At 40.5% G+C, this 23102-nt stretch overlaps 1 protein-coding gene across 1 annotated transcript in view; it reads right to left on the reverse strand.

Annotated features, from left to right (window-relative positions):
* Positions 1 to 23102, reverse strand: part of PDE1C (phosphodiesterase 1C) — a 274905-nt gene that overhangs the window by 35958 nt on the left and 215845 nt on the right. Inside the window, exons 10-15 of the mRNA XM_086614381.1 lie at positions 18832 to 18933; positions 17405 to 17525; positions 14298 to 14379; positions 8997 to 9117; positions 7638 to 7813; positions 1741 to 2040 (exon numbers count right to left, since the gene is read on the reverse strand). Of these exons, the coding sequence (XP_086470507.1) occupies positions 1741 to 2040; positions 7638 to 7813; positions 8997 to 9117; positions 14298 to 14379; positions 17405 to 17525; positions 18832 to 18933 (902 nt within the window). The remainder of the gene's footprint in view (positions 1 to 1740; positions 2041 to 7637; positions 7814 to 8996; positions 9118 to 14297; positions 14380 to 17404; positions 17526 to 18831; positions 18934 to 23102) is intronic.

Below are 23102 nucleotides of genomic sequence, written 5' to 3' on the forward strand. Positions count from 1 at the left end.
CGCACACACGCGTTATTTCACAGCTTGATCTCTCTGAGAAAGCACACGGGCAGCGAGTGACTGAGAGAGTCTTCAAACTCATCTGACAACATAATTTCTGAACTTTCATTGAATGTAACTTATTATGAATAGGGGACTTCTGAGTATTGTAATATCTACCCTGCCATACTGCCAGCAGCAGAGCAGAACGATGATCATAATGATCTTTTTGAAAGGGATTACAATGGCAGAGAAATAATAAGGCAAATACTTTACGATGAGATATTAACATACAGGCGTAAAGGAAGCTCTGCTGAACCCACAGATATGACTGTTGAGATTTCATCAGCCTCCAAAGACTCTGCAGTGATTGTACCTCATAAAGGCCTTTTCCCATAAATTAAGGAGCAGAATTTCTTTCCTGAGGAAGACACTAATTTTCAGAAATCATTACTATTCCTTTCAAAGCATTTTTGACATCTGCAGCAGAGAGGCATTGCAGAAGAAGGTACTGTCAAAATCACTAGAGCACACTTAACCCCTGTATTGTTAGAAGCATGTAAAACAAAGGATATCAGAAGAAAAGTCTGATGCAGTCTAACCGGGACTTCGTACGTCCCCAACCTTTTTGTCTCCCTGGGGAATCCATTCCTGTTCACCCACGTAACACTGTCTGAAGAAAAATCCCACACGTAACAGAGCATGACAGCTCTATCCCCATAGTCCTTCCAATCTAAAAAAAAACCCCAATTACGAAGGGATCAGTGGGAAAGGCCAGCAGCCAAGTCAAATACATGAGAATCATATTAGGAACGTTTTAAAGAGAGTTTCTGCCTCTGCTGCCATCTAAACTCACTGCCTGAGCCTGGGACTTTCAAAGCCTGTATGATCACTCAGGCTTTTCCTAAGAGGATGCTTCCCAGTCTGAGGTTTTTGCTAGTTTTGAACTGGCTGATACTAGCCAAGTTTGTGACAAACCACATGTGGCTGTACTGCCATTTTTTGATAACGGCTTCACGGAGCTGGAGCTGGGGAGGGAAAGACAGTGAAATGGTCAAGAGACCACAGATCTGTTCTCATGGGTCTAATGATTTTTTTTTTAGTGTTTAATGCAATTTTCAAATATTTTTCCACCTTTTTTCAGTGCAAAACGTGATTCTTACTTTAACTCAGTTCTACAGCAAGTTAAAACACTGCAATAAGATTTCTGACCAAAAAAAAAAAAAAATCTACAAAAAAAGGCTCATGACTGCCCTAATAAAAAAACTGAGTGAAGGAAGCATAAATAAAATAACTTTTAAAAACAGAGAGGGGGAAAAATACTGTGTCTCAAGACATATTTATATCTGAGTCTCAGTTCAAAGTTACCTTTAATTTGCCTTAAAAAGAATTTATAAGCCAACTTTGGCTTCTCCTCTGTCAGTTACACAAGCAATGAAGCTGTTCATTGAACCGAGAATATTTGTTTCAGCTTTTAAGTGTGTATTCTAACAGGTTGCTTCATTTCCATGAAATAAGTAGTTTTTTCCTTTCCTCCAAAAGTGCCCAAGCAGGTATGATGCACCCTATCTTTTATGGAAGAACACTACTTCAGAGCTAATTTACAGATTCCAATTCCCATACGCAGGTGACTATGTCAATGTCCAAGAAGAGGCTCTGGGCCCAGGACATCCTTTTTCAGGACATCAAGTGCCCCTATCCCTGTGGTCAGATACTGGGTTTAGGGCTGGATTAATGTTTCAGTGGAAGAAGATAACTCACCATTCTGGACATGCTGTTTCTCTTCTCCCACTGCGTGATGAGAGTCTGTTCCCTTATCTGTCCTAAGTGTGTTTTTCCCTTGAGAGGCTTCGTGTTTGTTCACCCCAGTTTGCCGAGTCCCATTTACATGATTCTTATTGGAATCTGCACTTTTGTTTTCCCCAAGATTTAGTTCTTTGCTGTTCTCTGTCTTTGCTGCTATGGCATCTTCAGCTGGCTTCTTCTCGTCCTTTTCATCTGTTTTCTTTTCATCTGTTCCCTGATGAGAATTTTCCTCTGCTTCTTTCTTAGCTTTTTCTTCTGCATCCTCAGCAAAGAGGGAAGCAAAATCAAGAAAGAAATCACGATTATCAGTCAATTTGACAAGAATGATACAGCTCACACTTGTAAATCTACTTCAGCTTTTACATGCAAACAGCTTTTACTTAGATAAATGTAGGAATTGACCTGATAAGGGAAAAAAAGCACAGGACAACATTTAAGAAAGTATTTTGAAAGAAACAGCCCGTTAGCCTAAATGCATATTATGAGCAGGTCCTTTTCATACTACATAAGGTTCACCTTTGAAAATGTGGTTCCTCAAAATTCTGAAAAGGCAAATTAGAAAGAGATATTAGCTATTGAAGGCTCCAGTGGTGCCAAGGTTAGTTTCATGTTTGACACACAATGATCAGTCAACCAACATTCATCATTCTGTACCAAGTTAACTCAAAACATGTAAAAAGCCTTGGTTCTTTGATATCTACCTTTTTTCCCCTCTTGTTCCAGGCTGCTTCCGATGCCAGCCTCCTAATCTCTTCCCTCCCACTTACTGTTATCCTTTCTTTACGGCTCTGTCCTTTGCTACTAGTACTTTCTCTTCCATCCCAAAAAGTCTTAGAGTCAACCACAAATACTCAAAGGTACAAATTCAAAAGTGAGTGCTGAAAAGTGAGCAGTATCTCCAAATATTGCCATTCAGAAAAAAAAAAAATAAAGTCACAGAGAAACTAATTTCCCCCATTCAAGATACTGCTCTTGTTCTTATCCGAACCTTGGGTCCTGAAGCGACACTTAATTATAAGATAGGATGCAAGATTACTTCGGCTCCAGATGTTGAGACCACTACATTCCTAGCCCAGGTTGGGTACACACTCACAGACTCAGCTGCAAAGGTTCTGTGGCTTCCCATGTCACGCCAGAAAGCAGGACACAACCACAGTCCCTCAGTGCAGCCCTTGAGCTAATAAACCCGGCTGGGTGCGCACAGACTATGGGCACAGAGTCCACAATTTTCTCTCCACTTCCCATGATCAACAGAGAATTAATCTGCAAAAGCAGCTGATTAGCTCAACACACACTCAATTTGGAACCTGTCAGCTTACACAGCTTCCGAGCGTATCCATATCCATACCCAGTCTAAGCATTCAGATGTGACAGTCCTATGTCTGTATTCGAGATTTCTGGGTCTGCAATATCCCAGCCCACCCACCACCCCATCATGGACAATCAACTGCACTTTAATTGTGATAGGAATCACGAATAGATACATCTCCTGGTTTCTGGGAGACTGTGCAAGCTGATGAGCAGATGAACAGGTCCTACGAAACACTGAATAAAGTCTACCTTGGTCCTATGGAAGCATTCTTGACACCTATAGGGAAGACGTTCTGTTCCTTACAGGAGCAGGGTCTTGACTAGCGAGTGAAAATTACAAAAAAAAATTTCTAAGTGTCTTGTCAAATACTTCTTATGAGTGAAATAGAATCAGTTTTGTGGAAAATGTACCGATGGGATTCAAGACAGAAAGCGAGAAAGCCGTCTTTGTAAGAAATGCCAATCTGTGTTTCCTTGCCAGTAGTTCACTAAAGTTAGTTAATACATGAATGAATAAAGTACAGCTCACACAAAAATGTAATCAAATTAGATATGAGCTTCCCTCACTTTATTAATCATTCCTGAAATCTATGGTAGCTTCCATAGATAGCTCAGCCATGCATGTTGATATTTTCCCTGGAGTCTCATGGTACACAGAAGGATTCCTCCCATCTGAGGATATGAAAAAAAAAATACTGTGTTTTGCACCTGAACCACAGGAGAGAGATTCAGCTCAGGAGACTGGGGCTTGCTACAGCACTGTTGGATGAGTGCCTCTTATCAAAATTAGTGTCAGAAAATACTTCATCTAAACGGTGCTTTGCACATCAGGGTGTTTGTTTATTCTGTTTTTTAATTTGTAACTATTTAGTGATGATCCTTTAAGCAAAAAGAGATCAGTAATAAACCCACTTACTTTGCCCACACAGTCCGAGAAATTTTCTATAAATACCACACTCAAGATAAAAACAGCTCACTGATGCTTCTAGGGACAACACCATTACCAAAGAGAATACAGTGTTCTACAAATTCTACAAATCATATAATAATAATAATAATAATAATAATAATAATAATAATAATAATAATAATAATAATAATAATAATAATAATAATAAGGCTTCCTTCCCTTCTGATCCCCAGTTGCTGTTTGTTGTCAATCAACAGATAAACGATTTATCTGTCTTTTCTTAATAATTCTTATTTTTATTGGCAGAGCATCCTGATGCATTGCAAGACACTGGTTTGACGAGGGTCAGCGATTTAAACTCCTGCTGTGCAGCAGGCCCTGCTGCATATGGCTGAGACAGGTAAGGCAGATGGAGGGGGGTGCAGGGACCTGCTGCAAGTCAGGGGCAAGACAGCAGCTGAGCAAAGGTTTTGAGTTGAAGAATGGTTCCTTAGTCCTCAGCCCATGCAAAGGTATGCTGAGCCATACGTTTGTATAAAAAAAACACATGCATGAGCGTTCTGCTAAATGCACCCAGAAACTCAGAAAATATGTGAAAGTCGATGAATTCAGATGAACAGAAGCTGAGACTGCATTCTGAATCTTCGACCCATAAACTGGGGCCCTGATCCAAGTTATTGGCAATGAAGTTTGGCAAAAACAAAGTAAATCAACTCTTCAGGGCTAAAGGCTGTCAGAAAGGTAGAGATGAAAGGACCTACTCAAGGGCTCCCATGTCTAATAATGCAGACTTGGGAGCTCTCTGCTTTTGAGCGATCAGCAAATTCTTCCACAGACTACGTGCTTGGGAGCTGCTGGAAGGACTGTTTTACGAGGCAATAAAAAAATAAGACATTTTCCTCTCCGGCTAAAGTATTAATAATCAAACATTTATTGTCAGGATACTTTGTAAAGAATGGATATGAAATACTGCATCAATACATATTACCAGTAGCAGCATTAGTTCAGCAATGTGTGCACATCCACTTGACATTTGCAGGTGCACACTTAGGAAAAACATCTTTATGCAAAGCAGTCGCTGCAAGGGGGTACTAAGCACATTTAGAAGTTAAATAGCCAGAATCGATTATGATCTACTCTATATATTTATTTTAGGTGAAATGTAAAATACGTTTTATTTATTTCCTCACAGGTCTCTCTTGCATATAGGATTTTTATCTAGTAGGTCCTTAGTAGACAAGCAAATACATATGGTACATGTTGAAACGAAATCCTTAAAACTAGTTAACTGTATTGGCTTCATTCACTCAACGATGCTATACTGTGAGACATTGGCCATGTTCAATGCTTTGCTTGTTTAGTTAGCGTTAATTTGTTTGGTCCACAAAGAACGTGAAACAGTAAATATCAACTCAAGAAAAAAAAAAAAAAAAGCTAAAAAAAGCCCCTGGCAAATAAGCAGACGTTTTTGTTTTCATTTTCATGAAAGATTTTACCTGAATGGCAAGTTTGAATCACAAAGGAAAATTTCATTTTAATAATAACATGTGCTTTCCCACACCTTTAGATAGACCTTTCAGTTGGAGAGGAGGACCAATCTGCTCTGGCAAATAGAATTACGCCACATCTTCCATCGGCCCTGAAGCCAAGGCCATGTAATACATTAAAATCCAACTCCTTCCACTTATATGATATACAATGTCCTGGTTTCCATTGGGACAGTTAGTTTTTTCTTTTTAGCACTTAGAATAACTCAGTGGTTTTGATTAAGTATGGGATTTGTTATGAGAAGAATGTTGATGGTGTGCTGATGTTTATAGTTGGCACTGAGACATCAAGGACCTTTCAGATTCCCATGTTTTGCCAGTGTGCAGGAGCACAACAGGATCATGGCCAGGACAAAGGGCCCACAACTCCTCTTATGATTTGAATTTAGACTTACAGTTGAGGGCCAGATTGGCCAATTGAATATTCCAAATCATCAATGTGATGCCTGGTATATATATGAGGGTTGACTGGGAAGTTGGGATTGGTCTCTCTCTCTCTCTTCTGGGGGGACTCTCTCAGACTCTTAATCCCTCAGAGCTCTCTCTCACTCTCTTTTTGGGCCTCTCACTTGTCCAGGATTGCAGTTTCAGGACTTACTTGTTTTGGGATCGCTTGCTGGGACAGAATAGGCGTTTGTCATCGGGTAGTGAGCAATTATACTGTGCATCACTTGTTTGTATATACTGTTATCAATCTATATGTATCCATATATTATTATTACTTTTAATTTTTATTATTATTATCATTAAAAATCGTTTTATCTCAACCCACCAGCCTCCTTCCCTTTTCCTCTTTAATTCTCTTCCCCATTCCCCAGAGGGTGGGAGAGGGTGAGTGAGCAGCTACCTGGCATTTAGTTGCTGGCCAGGTTAAACCACGACATACAACACTCTGTTAAATAAGGGTCTGCGTAACAAGCACTCAGCTCAGAGAAGAAGCTGTATCACAGTTTTGTGAAGACAAAAAAAAAAATAATGAGTGATACATTCCTCCTTTTTTTGGTTCCAAAGCTGGTCTAAATCACTGCAGGGCTCAAGGAGACCTCGGGCAATCATCCAGCCCCTGGAGGCAAGGGGCAGTTACAGCTAAGCCATTGTCAACAGATGACTCTCAAGTTCTGAAAGATCTCCAACAACAGAGGTCTGCCAATGTCTGACCTATTATCAGGTTATAATCACCTGCCAACTTTTTCTCCTCTTAACAGCCCAGCTTATTTGAATAAAAAAAGAGTTCCCTTATTTTGCAGATGCAGTAGTCTTCAGAAAACTGCTTTCAGCTACAAACCTTCTCAGCTATATACAACAGTTACCATCATTTGCATTGCTGGACTCTCTATTGTCTGCAACTCGTCCATAAGTTTCCTGAACTACAGTGGCCAAAACTGGACACAGCGTTGCTGTGAGGGGCCTTGTTAAGGCTGGAATGACAGGAAGAATGCCAGAGGGGTCTTAGAAGCAAGGACTGTTTTGTGGTTTGTTTTCTTGTTTGTTTTGGGTTTGTTTTTTTGTTGTTTGTTTGGGTTTTTTTTTCAATAGAATGACAACATTGAACCCTGGTCAACTTTCGACCAACACAGCCCTCACATTCTTCTGAAATATTTGCAGTCAAATGCATGAGCGTTTGCAGCATAGCTCTCAATTCATCATCCAAGTTATCACTAGAAATATGAAACCAGCTGTGAATCCAGAATACCCTGTCCTTTTCCTCGAACTATCGTCCGTACCTCTTTGAAAATGAACAGTGAGAAATTGATAAGCTATCTCTACAAATGCTGTTCCAGCTACTTTGGCACCCACCCTGAGTCTGACTCATGACTTTAGGGGTCCTCCCTTACAATTATTTTTTTCCCTTCCATTGTCCACATCCTCTCCATTACGTACTTACACAGACGTAAGAAGAGCATCAGGCACAGATGAGTCACCATATTCCTATCTTTCTGAATTCAGTGTAGGTTTTTGACCCTGAAAAGGAGATTCTTTCAAACTAATAGTGCTTACTCGGAGAATAATTTCATTAAAGAAGAGCTTGAAAAAGAAGAGGTCAAAAGAATTTTTATTCTTTCACTAAGAAGCCTGCCTGTTACCTTTGGTGGCTTGAGCTTTCCATTTCTCCCGGTTCTGCTGCACCACCTCAGTCCAGGTGGTTTTAAAACATTTGAAGTCCACAGTGAGTATGGAGCAGTTGAGTGAGGCACTTCCTTCGGACCCAGTGCTCTTGACACTTGATCTTTTAACTTCGGAGGGACTAATGCTATTCAGACTGGGGCACAAGATCACAAAACACAGAAGAAATCAGTATCCCATACATCCAAATACAGCTGAGAAGAAATAATGGCTGTAAGTCTAGATAACAGAGTCAACCAAGAAAAACAAACACTAAGCTTCCTTTATCCTTCCCCTCTTCCCAACGCAGGACAACTGATGTTAAAGCAAACAGCACAACCTGAGCCAGTATTAGAAATAAAGGGCAGCTTTTCCATGCTTATTTTTTGGTGTCCATAGTCCCTAAGAAATAGAATCACTCGAAGTGTTGCCATTACCTTTGTTGTGCATCTTCACTCTTATTGGAGAGTCAGACAATTCTAGAAATCAAATATGTCAAAGGAGGAACCTCCTAAAATTCACCAGTGGGTGCCATTAGGTACAGGACAGGAGGACCACCTTTGTCCAGGGCTTGGTGACTTCAGCTGAGACTGAAACCAGGCACTCACTTCAATTACTGACCATGCAGTTGTCTTTCAAGGACAGACACTTCATTGTGCACATTTTAATAAAGGCAGCAAGATAACTGACATAGAAAGATATTAATGCTTGCTCTTTGTGCAACAGCCCAAGAGAAAAGGTCACCTAGGAGAGGGAATCCTTGCTTGGTAGCCCTGCTCTAGGGAGCGCTAGCCATGTGGCATTTGAATCCCAAGACATGGTCTGTCCAACAAACTACTAAAAGAGTGGTTTCTCTACAACAGCAGAGCAGGTTGAATGGGCCAAGACTTCTTAAACTCCAGGTGAATTCTGGTGCTACTTCACACATTTGCATAACTGTCACTAAAGTATGCTTATACTTCTCAGTCCTCTTCTGTATTTCAATCCCATTTATACTTCTAGACATGAAGAACTGAGTGCCTCCCAACAACTCCCTCTACCTTGTCTTTGGCATTAGTGACTGAGAGCGCACTAAAGTTCACCTGATTGCATGGCTACAACCATTTGTGCTCCCTGCCTTTGGAGGCACGGCTCAGGTTCACGCCAGCCTTCCCTCTTTGCCCTCCCCTGGGCTGGAGTTTCCCTGCAGCAAAGTCACATCACGAGGTGAGCTGCAGCGTTGGCAACGCAGATATGCATATTTAAGCCACACGAAAGACATGTACTGTGGAGGGCACTGGGGCAGCTGGGTGCAATGGCAGCATGTGCAGCGTGAAGAGAGAGAGTGCACGGTTATCCACCTGGAACGCCTGAACCCGGACATGCCGGAGCGGGAAGCTTCATCGACGAGCGGAGTCACGATCTTCTCAGTCATGTCGGTCAGCACAGTAAAAGTGGGTTCCACAATGAAATCAATGAAACCTGAGCAGAAACACAAGCAGAGTCAAGCAAGCAAGAGGAGGATTTATGGAGAGTCTGCTTCAGTGATCGCAGACAACCACACTCTAAAAGACAGAGTAAAAAAACTATATCCTGAAAAAGGGAGAGGCAAATACCAGAAAGGGAAAACGGAATTATACATTAATCCTTGACCCAAGAGCCTGGATATAGTATGCAATAAAAGGTACCTACTTAAACACTGGAAAGAAACTGTGACAAATCAGAACATAAACAGATGCATCAGAACTCGTTTTATACAAGGAGTGTGATATTTAAGCCAAATTCCTAGCGGATTTGGATAAAACCCAGTTTCAAAGATGAACTCTGTAAAAGCAGAAAATTAATATAACAGTAATACCACTGGTAAGCTTTGCTGGTGTGGAGTTACAGGCAAACCCTTATGGCGTATCAGTGGGTTGCTGTGAATATTCTCTCCTCAGTGCTCAGTCAGCTTGTTCTTGTTGATAATAAAACAAAATTATATGCTTCCCCCCCATTTTTCAATATAAGGAAAGGAAAAAACAAAGGACCAAATAATTTCTACTTCAGTATACAGTTTGGCAGAGATGAACATGGCTCTGATCTGAATGCTGGGAAGGGCAGACTGAAGGGCTCTGTGGCCATAAGCTCATGAGATGAAGGAAAATCCAAGTTGCATGGAAAAAATGTGAGCGTGAGGAGCCTACAGTACCTCACACTCTCCCCTAAGTTCTCACCTGGGCCAAGGGCTATTTCTTATGTTCATTTTACCACTTCACTCAGCAAATTTCTTAGTGCTGCAGGTCGCCAAGAAAACAATCATGTGCTTAATCCCTCCTAAGGCGCATCAGGATGCAGGTCTTTCCTTACTGTTAAAATTTTTAAAGATTTGGTAATTATCAACTATTAATTATACATTCATAACATCATCATTTCTCTGACTGGATCATGATACATTTCTACGACAGACCCTGGCGATTCTAGGTGATAACAGAACAACAGAAGGAGATGAAACCATGTGGGCCAGGCACCTGAATTCACAGATGCTTTGATCCACATCTTGAGTGCAAAGCAGTTAAGCATCCTGCTAGTTCCATTTCCCTCCTCTGAGTTTTGCTAAATTTCTGGAAGGATAGGTAATTAAGTGTATTTTCAAGCCTAATCAAATTTAAAAAGTTACTTGCAAGTTCTCAGAATTTCATACTAACATTCTGTAAATCTGGAGAAAATACGCATTCAGTCTTACCTGAACATCGGAATCATGTGTAACACTGAGACAGTCTTATCTATTCAAATTTAGGGAAAAAAGAACCTCCTTCCTCCCAGAGCGTTAACCAGAAATCTATGCAGTATAAAGCCATGACAGGAAATTGTGTGCTGGATCACAATCCAGATGATCCCAGCAAACTTCACACAATTTTTTAAAACACTGGAAATTGTACTGACTGAGAACAGTGCTAAGTGTGCCACAGGAATCCTGAGGATGAGAACTTGATTTACATACATATGTGTGTCCACCTGTTTATATGTCTCTTTACTTCTTAATGACCAAAGAAACCCAAGCCATGGTACCTTGTCACTTCTGCTGGGCAAGTAATACCACTGTCATTTGCTCCATCACCGCTAACAATCCTGAGACATGCAAATCTTGGATATTAGACACATGAATGTCTCTCTAACTCTGGCAGTGGGGTAGTGGGATACGCTTCCTGAGATACTCCACATTTGCACATAAACAAAAGGTACAGGTGAAAGCATCTAAGAAACAAAAAAGAAAGCATCTTTTCCCTGGGAGAAGTCTTGCATCTCATCAACAAAGACAGGCAGAGGTGACACAAGGGACCACAGGTAAACAAACTCAAAGAACTAGGAGAACTTTTCTTCGATAAGTGGTAATTTTTCCTCTATTCCCTATAACATGAATAAGTTATTCAACCATGTTACCTTAAAATGGGGATTGTAATAAAGTTGGGATACATAATCTGCTAGCGTAGAAACAAAACCTCAGACTTTTATAATAATTATGTAACTTATGCCATATTGCCAAGTGCCTCCCCTCCACCATGTTCTCTCTCTTCTTACCTAAAGACACTGTGATTTAAATATGGTGATTTAGTGTGCTAATTAAACCCCCTGAATATCAAATAATGAACCTGGGTTTTAAAATCTCTTAATGCTAATGACCATTTCACCATCCTTTTTGTTCTTCAATAGAATGAATGTGGTAAATAATTTTGTACCCCAATGACTAAGATGATTTTACGAATTAACACTGCATGTGGAGGGTGGATTCCAGGCACATGTCTAGTGTTCATTCATTCCACCTGAGAACATCACCACGGCAAACAATGGCTAGAGGACAGTTTCCTGGAAGCCCACCACCAAAAAAAAAAAATCATCAGCATGCACTCATTCGTCTTCATCCAGTGTTTTCCAAAGCTGTAATTTTCTTTCTTGTCAGTCAAAGGACAAAAATAAAAGGATGCCGCTACATTCATCAGCTGCAAAAGAGGACAATGACAACAAAGACATTGTTGATCTCCAGTCAAACAAGCTTCCTACAGTCTGAGACACCCAGAGAAGCTTTAACTCCTGATATTCTTGTTGGGAAATACAAGTCTTGGCCTGGTTTTCTTTGCAGTTTGTTTGCCGCCCCTACTCTGATAAGCAGTCTGACTTCTGGACCTGAATCTCTTCTGCTTTCTGTACGTCACTGTGGCCCAGAAATATTTACCACACTCATTCTATTGAAGAAGAAAAAGGATGATAAATTAGTCATTAGCATTAACACTAATGAGTTTTAAAACCTAGGTTTATTATTTGATACTCAGTTTTTTTTAATTATCAATTTAAACTCTGAACAATTTCTTCATCAAGTGAACCAACGGGAGAGAAACACATTCTTTCTTTTGAGAAACTTTTTGCTGTTAGACTGCTTCATTTCCACAGAAAAAGTCCGTACTGCAAAACCTTCAGTCTGCATTTGTGAAAATCTTCCGTTAATAAAAATACTTGCCCACTGTTGTTGCATCTGCAGTGACCTTAGAGCAGCAAATCAGCAACCACAAACAAACCGAGCCACCAGAACAGGATTTCTAGGCTCTGTCCCTGACAGACCAAGAGCACAATTTTATTTCGCAAAGAACAGAGGTTTTTCATTTGTGGGAACTGACGGCTGCTTGCTGCAGATAATAGCACGATTTAGAATTCAAGAAGAACTTGCTTTTGCAAAAAAATGTAGTAATTATTATTCCAGGGAACAATTTCTTACGGCTATTAATCAGGTAAATAAATGAACAGGAACAGATTACTTGTCTGAGAGTTTAGCCTAAAACTTTGAAAGCCTTACCTCAGCAGATAGCCAGAAAATACAAGAGGTTTTGATTTAACAAAGGAGACGTTACAGAAAGACACTGCCAATACGTGCAGCAGACTGATAACAAAATTTTTTTAATGTTAGAAGGCAAGATTTATAGAGAGTAGCCTGTTAATGTCAATGGATTACTAAACTGCACAAACTGAATGTAACGACAAATAGCATCTGACCAAATAAGGCTGCCTTTGCATACCGACGAGTGCCTCTTTTATAAAGTGGAATTGTGTTGGTGATGGTTTAATTGATCATTATTTTTGCAGTGGCTTGAAGGGGCATCAGTGCAGAAGCTTCTTGTCTCTCCTGGCCTTCCTGAGCAAAGGAGCACAAAAAAGAAAGACAAGGAAAACTGGTTTCCAAGCACACATGATCCTATGTAGAGGGACCCCGTGGGAAGCACAACTCCTCTTCCTCCTAAAGAGTGAGGGACATATCTGAAAGCTGATAGAATAGATGTGAAAGAGAAGTCTCTACATGCGGTTCCCTCCACACCAGCCAGACAGAGGGAGAGTTTATCTTCTCCCACAGCACCGCGGCAGGTGTAGTGCTCCCAGGAGTCCTCAATGAGGGTTTAGCTGAGGCTGCAGCACTCCGAGTTTGCTGCTGCTTCCCTCCACCAAGCTGCTTGGCAGAACACAAACGTCCTCAGCAGTTGCACTGTGCTCTACACGCATTCCCACACTTCTGGGTTACTGCTGCAGAGGAGTAAACGCTGCAAGTCTGGCAACCAGGCCAAGCTTGCATCGGGCTTTTCAAATTCAAGAATCTTGGCTGAACCATCTAAACTTCCAAAGCCAGAAAAATCTGGGATGGGGTCCCTCAGAGAATGGCTTGTCTAACAGCAACAATGAAATCATTTTAAACAGAAATGGTTCCTAGCCACGGATACGAATCTGAACTTTGCTAGGTTCAGGGATATCTTTGCCCTGTTCTTTGAGATAAATTTCATACTTAAAATTTTCTGTTTGTTTTCCTTTAATACATTCTCTCTCTTTCTGCTTCTGGTCTCAGTCCCCTCGTTTTTAGGGTCCCTGTTATCTTTCTTTCATTATTCCATTTGGCACCCTATTCTCCAGCCAAGGTTAGATCACATTCTTCTACTTCACTTGCTTCCTAAGTATTAAAATCCACACACAAATCCACCTTTTCCATTGCCTTTTTTAGCTCCCAGCCTCCTGACCAGTTTTACTGCACTTATCCCCTCTTGTTTTCTCACCAAATACCAGGCTTGTTGCCTCGTCCTTCTCCTATTTTTTCACTCAATAACTGGAGGAGAGGTAGAGAAAGCACTGTTGGTCAGTCTGTAAAATGATCTCTGTTTCTGAATGAGTGCAGCAGAAAAAGGTTTGCTATTTTCTTGGCTTCAGTGAAAAATATTGATTGGCTTGAAGCAGTGGGAGGGAAAGGGCAGGAGGACTAAATGGAAAAACATACAATAGGTTCTGCCTAGATCAGCAAAGGGACTGACATTACATTGTCATATCCACCAATGATGCTCATATCACAACATGTTGCCATGTGCACCTCATCTTCACAGCTCAGAAAACCATGGAGTAGTGTCATAACGAGGCAATGTAGTCATCTCTACAGACACATCAGAAGTAACTTGTTTACTGCATGGAACCACCACCACAAATTTAATGGCTCCTCAACTTTTAACTGTTGATCTGGGGCAAATCATGCCATTGTGCTTTATTTCCTCTCTTTAACATAGTTCCAAATGATGAAAGATCACCATGATCTTAGCCCCACACGGAGGAGTAAGTTTTGCTTTTAAGACGCCACTTTGCATGCACCAGAAGGGACATACCTATTTGAGACTGAGCAACCATAGTAGACTTGCGATCACACAGTGGAGAGAAGGGAAGCCCTAGTTCTGCTTCTTTGTCACCCTGGAGAAACGAAATTGAGAAGAAATTAGGAAAAGACAAGACACATTGCACTTTGATATCTTCGGTCACAACTGTGAAAGCCTCTCATTTTACTTTCTTTAATTAAGTTTTGATTTTTTTTTTAAAAAACAGAAATTGTGGAGAATTTGAGTCTGGCTGGAAATGTTGTAGTCCAAGGAGAAGTTGGTGAACTAAGCATCTTGATTCCAGTGAATCTTTCCTGAGAGCTTTCCCTGCCTGCCTGGTACTTCTATGCATCAACTAAAAGCCTGTTTGAGCACAAGAATGCTTCTCACTGAAGTTCTCCAGTGAACGAAGCAGAACTCAGTTCTCAGAGCAAACCTTTCACAAGAAAACATCAGTGTCAGGACTGATTTTTCAGGGCGTGCACTTCTTTGCATGTCTTTTTTTAGTCTTTCAGATAAGGAATTCACAGGTCATGGCTGGCCAGACGCAGATTAGTTTTTTATTCCAAAGGAAACACTGACATTGTCAACATTTTACATAAGTGCTTAAGTACAAAACTCCTAACATGCTTTTCCAGAACTGAAAGTCCTTTTCTAACATCACAAGATGGTGCAGAAGATCGTGTGTTATAACCCCATTTTTTTCCAGTCTTTCAAGCTGCATGTTCTCAAAAAGCCCTTTTACTTGGTTCAGTCACTCTATAACATATTGCTTTATGCTAAGGAGATATATAGGATGACATAGTTACAATACTCCCCACTGAGCATTCAAATTTAAATAGCCTGTTAACTATACTATAGAATCAATTCCTTAAATCAGCAGCTCACTGTAACTGTGCTGAACTTCTTGCCAGTGTTCTGAATACTGTCAAATGGAAGCTAAAACAGCCAGCAAACTAATCAGAGAAGAAATTCTGTAGGCATAAGAAGTGCTGATTATTTCTTCTTTTTGTTAATGTAATATACACGAAACGGGGGCACAAGTCCTGTTGGAGCTTTGGGTGGAACAACACGCAATAGTACTCTTCTATCGCAGAACAATTCTGCTTTATGTTAGGAGTCTGATATACAAATACCACGGTAAACCAGAAACCAAACACAGAAATATTTGGAAGTAACATTCCTTTTCTGTGTCTGTTGTATCTCTCAGGAAAAACATCTCTCAAAGCCAGCTCTTACCTGATCATCATTCTTCTCTTACTCCTTATGCCTCTTAAAAACCCCAGTGTCTAATTCTCTTTAGGAAGAAACACCTAATTGCCTTTCTGACTGCTCAAAGAGATACTTGACTACTTCTGAGCTGTTTGGGCAGCTCCCTCATGGCTAGCTAACGTGCATTAGTAAAACAAATTAATTCTTGCAAGATGTTTGCTTCAAGAGATGCTCATGCTGAATGTAAAAAAAAAAACCTATTGTACTCAGAAGCATCATTCACATCTACAGCATGGACACTTGGTGCAGAAAGACCTGTGTCACATCATAAAACACTTGGAAACCAAAATGGCTGGGGACCTGTACTGATACAGGTTAAGTCACACTTTATGTCTCTGCAAAGCGTATAACAGAAAGGACAGGAGAAGATCTGCAGGTGAAGAGCATAAGGAAATAAATACCTAATCTGAGGCCAGCTCAGTTTCTTATCACTATGGTCCTCTCTGGCTAGTGGTACTTCTCAGCTTGTGAGAAGAGCACATGCTGTTGCTCTGCTGCCAGGCAGGGATGTATTTATTGATCTACCTACTAAATAACTTCAATGAACACAAGTCTATGCTTCATGGTAAGCTTAAGGGGTTTCCTGAAAAGGGAATTAATACTGCATCTGAATTTGGAATTAGAATACAAGTTTTATATAAAGCTTTATCTAAAAGCAGAGGCATTTGTCATTCAAAACTAATGTAGGATTTGTTGGATGAAATTAAATTATTCTTATGAAAACATATAATAATAATTTGGCTTCATTACATGTGTAAAACAGATCAAAACTTGGGCTTTTTGTGGTCTCATATCTAGCTAATCTTAATTTCCTCACCAGTCTTTAGGGGACTCCACAGCTGTGTATTTTAACACACCTAGCACAGTTTTGAGCTAGAAAAGCATAAATATGTGCAGAGTTTTCGCTAAAATGTATGCAAAAATCATCCTACTTGCATGAGCTTCCTCTGTGGCAACACAAGAGACAGCTGCAGGTATGATCTACCTGCTTCCACCTAGTAAACCCATTCTTGGTTTGAAAAACAAATTAAAGGATTGATTTCAAAGCAAATTCTTCCAATGACCTTATTAAGAAGGGATTCCCACAATGCCTTTAAAAACAGACGCCATTTTAAAAAAAACATTAGAATTTTTTAAAATTATTATTTCTTTTTCGCATTCAGATTTACTGTAAAACATGAAGTTGCTGAACTTTGGAGAGAAACTAAGCACTTAGTTTTCTGCTTTGTTTAGTAATTCATATTGGTGAAACACATCCTAAATACTCCTAAATGCTCTGTTAAGTTTTACTTTTTTTTTTTTTTTTAAGGCAGCTCTTTAAATGCTTTTAATTAGTCACTTGGGGAGCTTATAGCTATCACACAGAGCTTAATGATTTGTCTGGATTTGTGGGTCTGTCAACAGGCAGTCCACTGTGGGCTATAAACTGGATCGGTTCGCTTCATCTAAAGCAAGGGTAATGCATTTTTCACATCTACCCCAACAATATAAGTACAGTTCTATAAAGTACAGCTACCTATATCTGTTTTCTATGGTTCTACAGCAAAGTAGAACACCACATATTTTATATTTTGCTAATCTGAAACACATATTAGCTTCCCAAACTAGAATTTCTACTATGTAGGTAATGTCTATATCTATAGGCAGTGTATCAGACACTAACTTCCCAAGAGGCACAACAGCCAGTGCTACTGGTGCCAGATGAGAAAGCTTCATATCATTTAAGAGGTTCTCAAGAAAATCACAGAAGAAGGAAAAGATCTGTGTTCATATTTTCTTACTTCCTTGCTCAATCCTACACGCTCCCTCTGTGCTGCAGAACTGCAGAGGAACTTCCCTAGCTTTACCTGTCTGAAGAACTCCTCTAGCAGAGACATGGTCCAGCGATGATGGAGATCCCAGGCCTTGGCTGGATGACTGATATCTGCTGTATGCAACAACAGTGATAAGGCTTTCGGCTTGTCAATTCTGAAAACCCAAAGAATCAAACAAATTAATTGCCTGCTCTTGCAGTGGAGAATGACAAAAATCTCACTTAAGCAGGTAAATGAGGTTATTAGAATCTTTGTCCAGGATATAAATGGAATAATTTCTGTGTTCATAAAATCATATGACTATGAAAGATTGTCTAATTTTTCCAACATACTCCTTTCCTGTTGCAATAGAGGCCTGAAGAAGTGCAAAAAGAAACTTTGCTCAGCCTTGCTGAGCTCCTTCCCAGGCTTTTTTCTCTGCACAAGCAGGTCTGAAGAGCTGCTGTGTTCCTCATTTCAGCCGGGCTGCATTTTATGCAGCTCAGAAGAGAAGTTGGTCCCTACCATCTTACTGTAGTAAACAGGGCCTGATCTTGGGGCACTGATGAGTCTAGACAGTACCTGATAAATGTTCCCCTGCTAGAAAACTAGTGTGAGGTCAGAAGCACATTCTTGCATCTGGTTCCACAGAACAAAAAAAAGGCTGGCAATTTCTTAAAACCATAACCTGAGAGGCTAGCCCAAGGACCCAGTAAACAATGTTTTCTTGGGATAGGTAGTCTAGTTTTTTAAATCCAGCTTTTGAATGTATGAAATAGCTGGAAGAGTTGTAGCTTCTGAGAGGACCAAGTGGCTTGCCACACTCTGGTCTGATACAAGTATAATTCCGGCAGGCTCTGGACAGACCTGTGTCAAGGGTGAAAAAATTACCATCACTCAGAGACTTCTGCAGTATAAAACAAATTTTATGGAGAAGAGCTGTGGACACAATATTACAGCTCCCAGTGGCATACTGGGAAGAAGAAAAGGCCTTCCACATACTGCTCCATCTGCTATTTCCTAGTCCTTCTCTCAATGAATCTCAAGTTGTTTTCATCTGTCCTCTAGTTACGGAGCAGGCCCCTTGCAGAGGTGGCAGCTGACACCATCTGCAGAAGGACAATGCTTAAGTTGTGTTCTGCAGATCTTATAACCTTGAGTCATACTTAAGCCACAGCGGTCACTCAGCTGGATCATGTCCTTGATGTTACCCTGATATGCCCAGGGAAATGCCCAGGGAGGCTTATCTCAACACGGTGACCTTTGCAGGCTTTGGTTGGCCAGCACAGAAGAGAGATGTGTGTATAGGGGGTGCCAGTCCACTCCTAAGTGAATTCATTCAAAATTCAACGGCAGAAAAAGAATTGATGTGGACATCAAAGAGAGCCAGGGCCTCTGGAGAGGTGCTTTTGAAGTCAGACACAATGGCAAAGCATCAGCTGAAACACAGTCCCTCACTGCGGTGTTGTGAAGCGACTCACCCTTCTGGCTGCTGCAAAGCATTCTTCATAGCTTTGATTTGCTGGAAGTGGCAGGACATATCGGTGGCCAACACCATCTCAATCACTAGAGCTCTGAATTCCCTTTTGGATGGCATCGCGATGAGAGGAGCAAGGAAAAAGAAACACAACAACCAGCATCAGACACAGTCCAGTTTCTTTTGTTGTCTATCTGCAAATTATCGACAGTGCTTCTGCCCCTGTTTGTCACACCTTCCATTATCCCTCTTTCAAGGATGGTGAAGAGGATGAACGATTTTCTACACAAATACAGGAGTGGGAGGGCTGCAAATTAAGCCAGGTGGCTAATCCTTACTAAGAGAAATCCTAGAATTTTTTTTTTAAGGACGCGTTAGTATTATTAGTCCTTTTTCAATTAAGAACAAACCTCTCAAGTTGATTTCTTTTATAGGGCATTCTCAGAAGAAAGTAAAAAGCCTGTTTAAAGCTTCAGCATGAATCAGGCGAACTTTTGAACCTGAATCTCTGTCCAACTGACTAGAACTGATCGATACCTATGCTAAAAGTTCAGTCATAATATTAAAGGAAAAACAGCATGTTAAAAAAAAAATCTCTTAGAATATATGATGCATATATGCAGTCAAGACCTTTGAGAACCTGCATTACTTCCCTGATGTTATTCATTCAAACTATTCCTGTATGAATTTTTGTTAAGCAAACTTGTTTAGGATCCAGTTGAAATTTCTTTGAAGATAATACAGGTGTCCTAGAGATTTTAAACCACAGAACATTCTGATCTAGTACAGAATACAAATTTATTTTCTCTTTCTCTCAGTTCAGCTATCCACAGGTTAACAGAGGAAGAACATCCCAAGGTTAGCGTACCAGCTCAGGATTTGGGAGATTCAGAAATGAGTCAGCTTTCATTTAAAAATACAAGATACCACTTTTCATGAATGTTTCATGAAGGACGTGGTCTATTTTGAGCATGTCTCTCTTGTCTCTGGTGGCTGTGATCAAGTTCCAGCCCCAGGCCACCACTGTGCAGACCCAAGACTGGTGTGCTTATCTGTCTCACGGGTGGCACGTAATGAGTCCCCCCATGCCAGGAGTTCTGCACACATGGTAAGACGGCATTAGCTGGCCTCACTCTTCCCCCAGTATACCCAGCTCTTCCTCCCCACCCTCACGTACAATCAGTTGCATAGCCAAAAGCATTCAAGATGATGACATACTGGCTGAAAAGAAAATTATTTTCAACTATTTTGGATCTTTTTTTTTTTTTTGCCAGTCCTGGTCAGTTCCCTGGTCCGGTTCATTCCCAGCAGCACAAACCTCTCTGTCAATACAAGCAAGAGAGCAGAAGGGGAGAACTCAATGCACAGAAACAAACTTTTACAAGAAAAGGGTGTTACTATGCTGCAGGAACAACTAGTGTTTGGGATTATTCCTGGGAAACAGCAGACACTTCACTACATCCTCTGGAGAGCTACTCCATCATAACAGTCTCCGTAGGATACTTTGTGCGTAGCATGTTACAGGAGGAATACAAAAGCCAAGGGCTCAGCTCAGGTGAACGAGCCACTGACTTCAGTGCCAGCACGTACACACGCTCACAAGCACACGGACTCCAGCTTCTCTTTGAGGGATGCAAATCTGGAATATGCACATTTTCTGACCTCTGCACATATTTCAGAACACCGTTTCCTCTGAAACAGAGAGGAAAAATGCTTCAGAGACAGTACAAAATAAAGCATCTTAATACTGAAAAGCTCTTCTTTGTCACTTCAAACATCAGGCACCACAATCGTGGGGGACCTTGAAAGGCACGTGGACACCGACACTGACTGGACATACGTAACGCAGGAGAGAAAATCTCACAAGACATAAACCAGGGGATGATCACTTTGTGCATTTGTTGCCAGGCTGAGGTAAGGCTGAAACACATTACAGACAGAACTGGAGATAGATATTTCTCTATTTCTTGGGTTTGCTTCACAGTCGGCTTGGAGCCTGCGACACACACAGCTGTTACTTTTTGCTCTGACCAGCATTTGCACGTGGTTTCTGCCAGGTTCCATGCTAGGAACACAATAAGATCCCCTCAAGTGAGCTATTTCACTCATTTTGTCTAGTTGAAGTCTCAGTATTTTATTCTCATAGAAATCAACAGGAAAAATGCTACATTCAAGGAAACATTCAGTGGCTCATTCTCACTAAAGGTACAACAGTCAGAACACGCATGTGCCCATCCTGAACGCACAGAAACAAACTTTTACAAGAAAAGAGTGTGATTATACAACCATGCACAAGCTATTATGGACAAAAGAAGGCTCTGACCAAAGTCGTCTCCAGTTAATAAACATTAAAGGTTTCTCACCGCAATCTCGAAAGGAATAACACTGACTGACAAGGAGGACTCAGAATTATCTGAAGGACGAAACCCCAAGCAGCTTTACTGACAAAGTCAGTATTGCATTAAAGGTTACTTCCCAAAGCTGTACTGCAATACAGAGCGAAGGAGCTAAACATTTTCCAGATGTCTTTTTAATCCTGTATTTGACGGTAAGAGCTTGTGCTAAACATACTCTGTTTTAATAAACTGCATGGAAATTATTAACAATGAAATACAGTGCCAGAAAAGACATGTATAACAGTATCTTGGAAAGCATCTGTTGCTTTGCAGTTTCTTTTCTTAATTCACTGTGATCTGGCTTTGTTATAATTTCTTCATTTACTTATGGATGACTTGTACAAATGGAATTCATGAAATGAGGCAACTCAACTGATTTTCAAATATTTAATAAGCAACAGAGGTTATTTTTAAAAGGAGAAAAAAAAATGTAGCTTAAGTACTAGTATGAATTCAACTCTTTTCTCCTTGACTGTAGCCCAGAAGATCTCTTCTAGTCTCATCTGCTTTCCTTACAAAACCTGTGCCCATTTATTTTCCAACAGTAAAATGTAGCTCTAATTCTCTACGTTTCTTTCCTGAAAATACATTCCCCAACCAGATGACTTAATACCATGAAAGTGATAAAATCCACATAGACATCTAGGATTGCAAAATCCACTGACCATGAGATTTTCTCTTACTAGTAATGTGAAAAAAGGAGTGAGAGCTCAGCTCAGAAAGGCACTTCAGAGTTTGCTTTCCAAAAACCATCACTCAAACCTTTTGCTCAGAGAGATTTGTCAGGTATGTACAAAAACAAAGTTAAATTTGAACACACTTTAATAGTTTCCCAAAGCATCCTTCAATACTGAGAGTCCTATTTTTGAGTGCCAGTCTGGGAAACTTTGGGCTTCTTGTTTTTTCCCTCAACACCTCAGTGTCTGCTGAAGTCAGCTGACGTTTCCAGTGGTTCCCAAATGTTTGCCTATGAGATTTCAAACTGGCAGTCAAAAGGACAAGCACACAAAAATCACAATGGCATTAGCTTTGGCATTAGAGCACATCCAGATAATGGCCTTTATTCTGCAGCTGCTGCTTAATTAGCAGCTACAAAATAATAAAGCCCTACTTGAGAGAGAACAAATAAGCAATCCAAACCACTCAATATTTTTGCTCAGGCAGTTACAGTATTTCTTAAAGAGATGGGTTAATCTTTGAAACTTTAGGTCTATAAGCATATTGCCTCATGAGAACACACACGTTGCCACTACAGAATCAATGAGGAACATCCGAAGCTAGCTTTGATTCACGCAAAACCAGTCTAAAGCTCCAAAGCAGACCATTTTCCTAAAGACAGTATCTATGCAACAAAGCATATCCAACCAGTCCTTGTAGACAGTGGCTCAAAGGGCGTTGTTTATAGTCAGTTAGTTCCTTGTGTTTCCCCTGCCAACATAAAATGAAGCAGTAATTTGCTGCCAATATTTGACAAGGCATTACCAGCTGTAGCTAAAAAAATAAATTAGATTTTTAACACCTCAGTGCAGATTTTTTTTTTTTTTAAGTTCCTGCTTGCTGCCCACCATGAGACTATATTCGATATTGGAGGATAGAATTTCTCAGGCCACTCCTCCACAACAGTCACATTGATCAAAATCAGCCACATAAGTTCCTGAGTTTTATTCTGGGTGTTCAGCTATAGGATCACATCACTGTCCACGAGTGAATAGGAAATTCAGGCTAAACAGATTAGCAAGCAGAGCCTTCACTGACCAGCTTGCTAGAAGCCAGGCCCTGGAGAAGGGCTCTTTTCCCCACATTTAAATTTAAATAAGATGAACTGATGGCTCAGCACTGCATCCCATTTAAGTGTATGCAGGAGGCACCGTGCGTCACA

The sequence above is a fragment of the Tauraco erythrolophus genome, chromosome 7, assembly GCF_009769465.1.
Source record: "Tauraco erythrolophus isolate bTauEry1 chromosome 7, bTauEry1.pri, whole genome shotgun sequence".
Lineage (NCBI taxonomy): Eukaryota > Metazoa > Chordata > Aves > Musophagiformes > Musophagidae > Tauraco > Tauraco erythrolophus.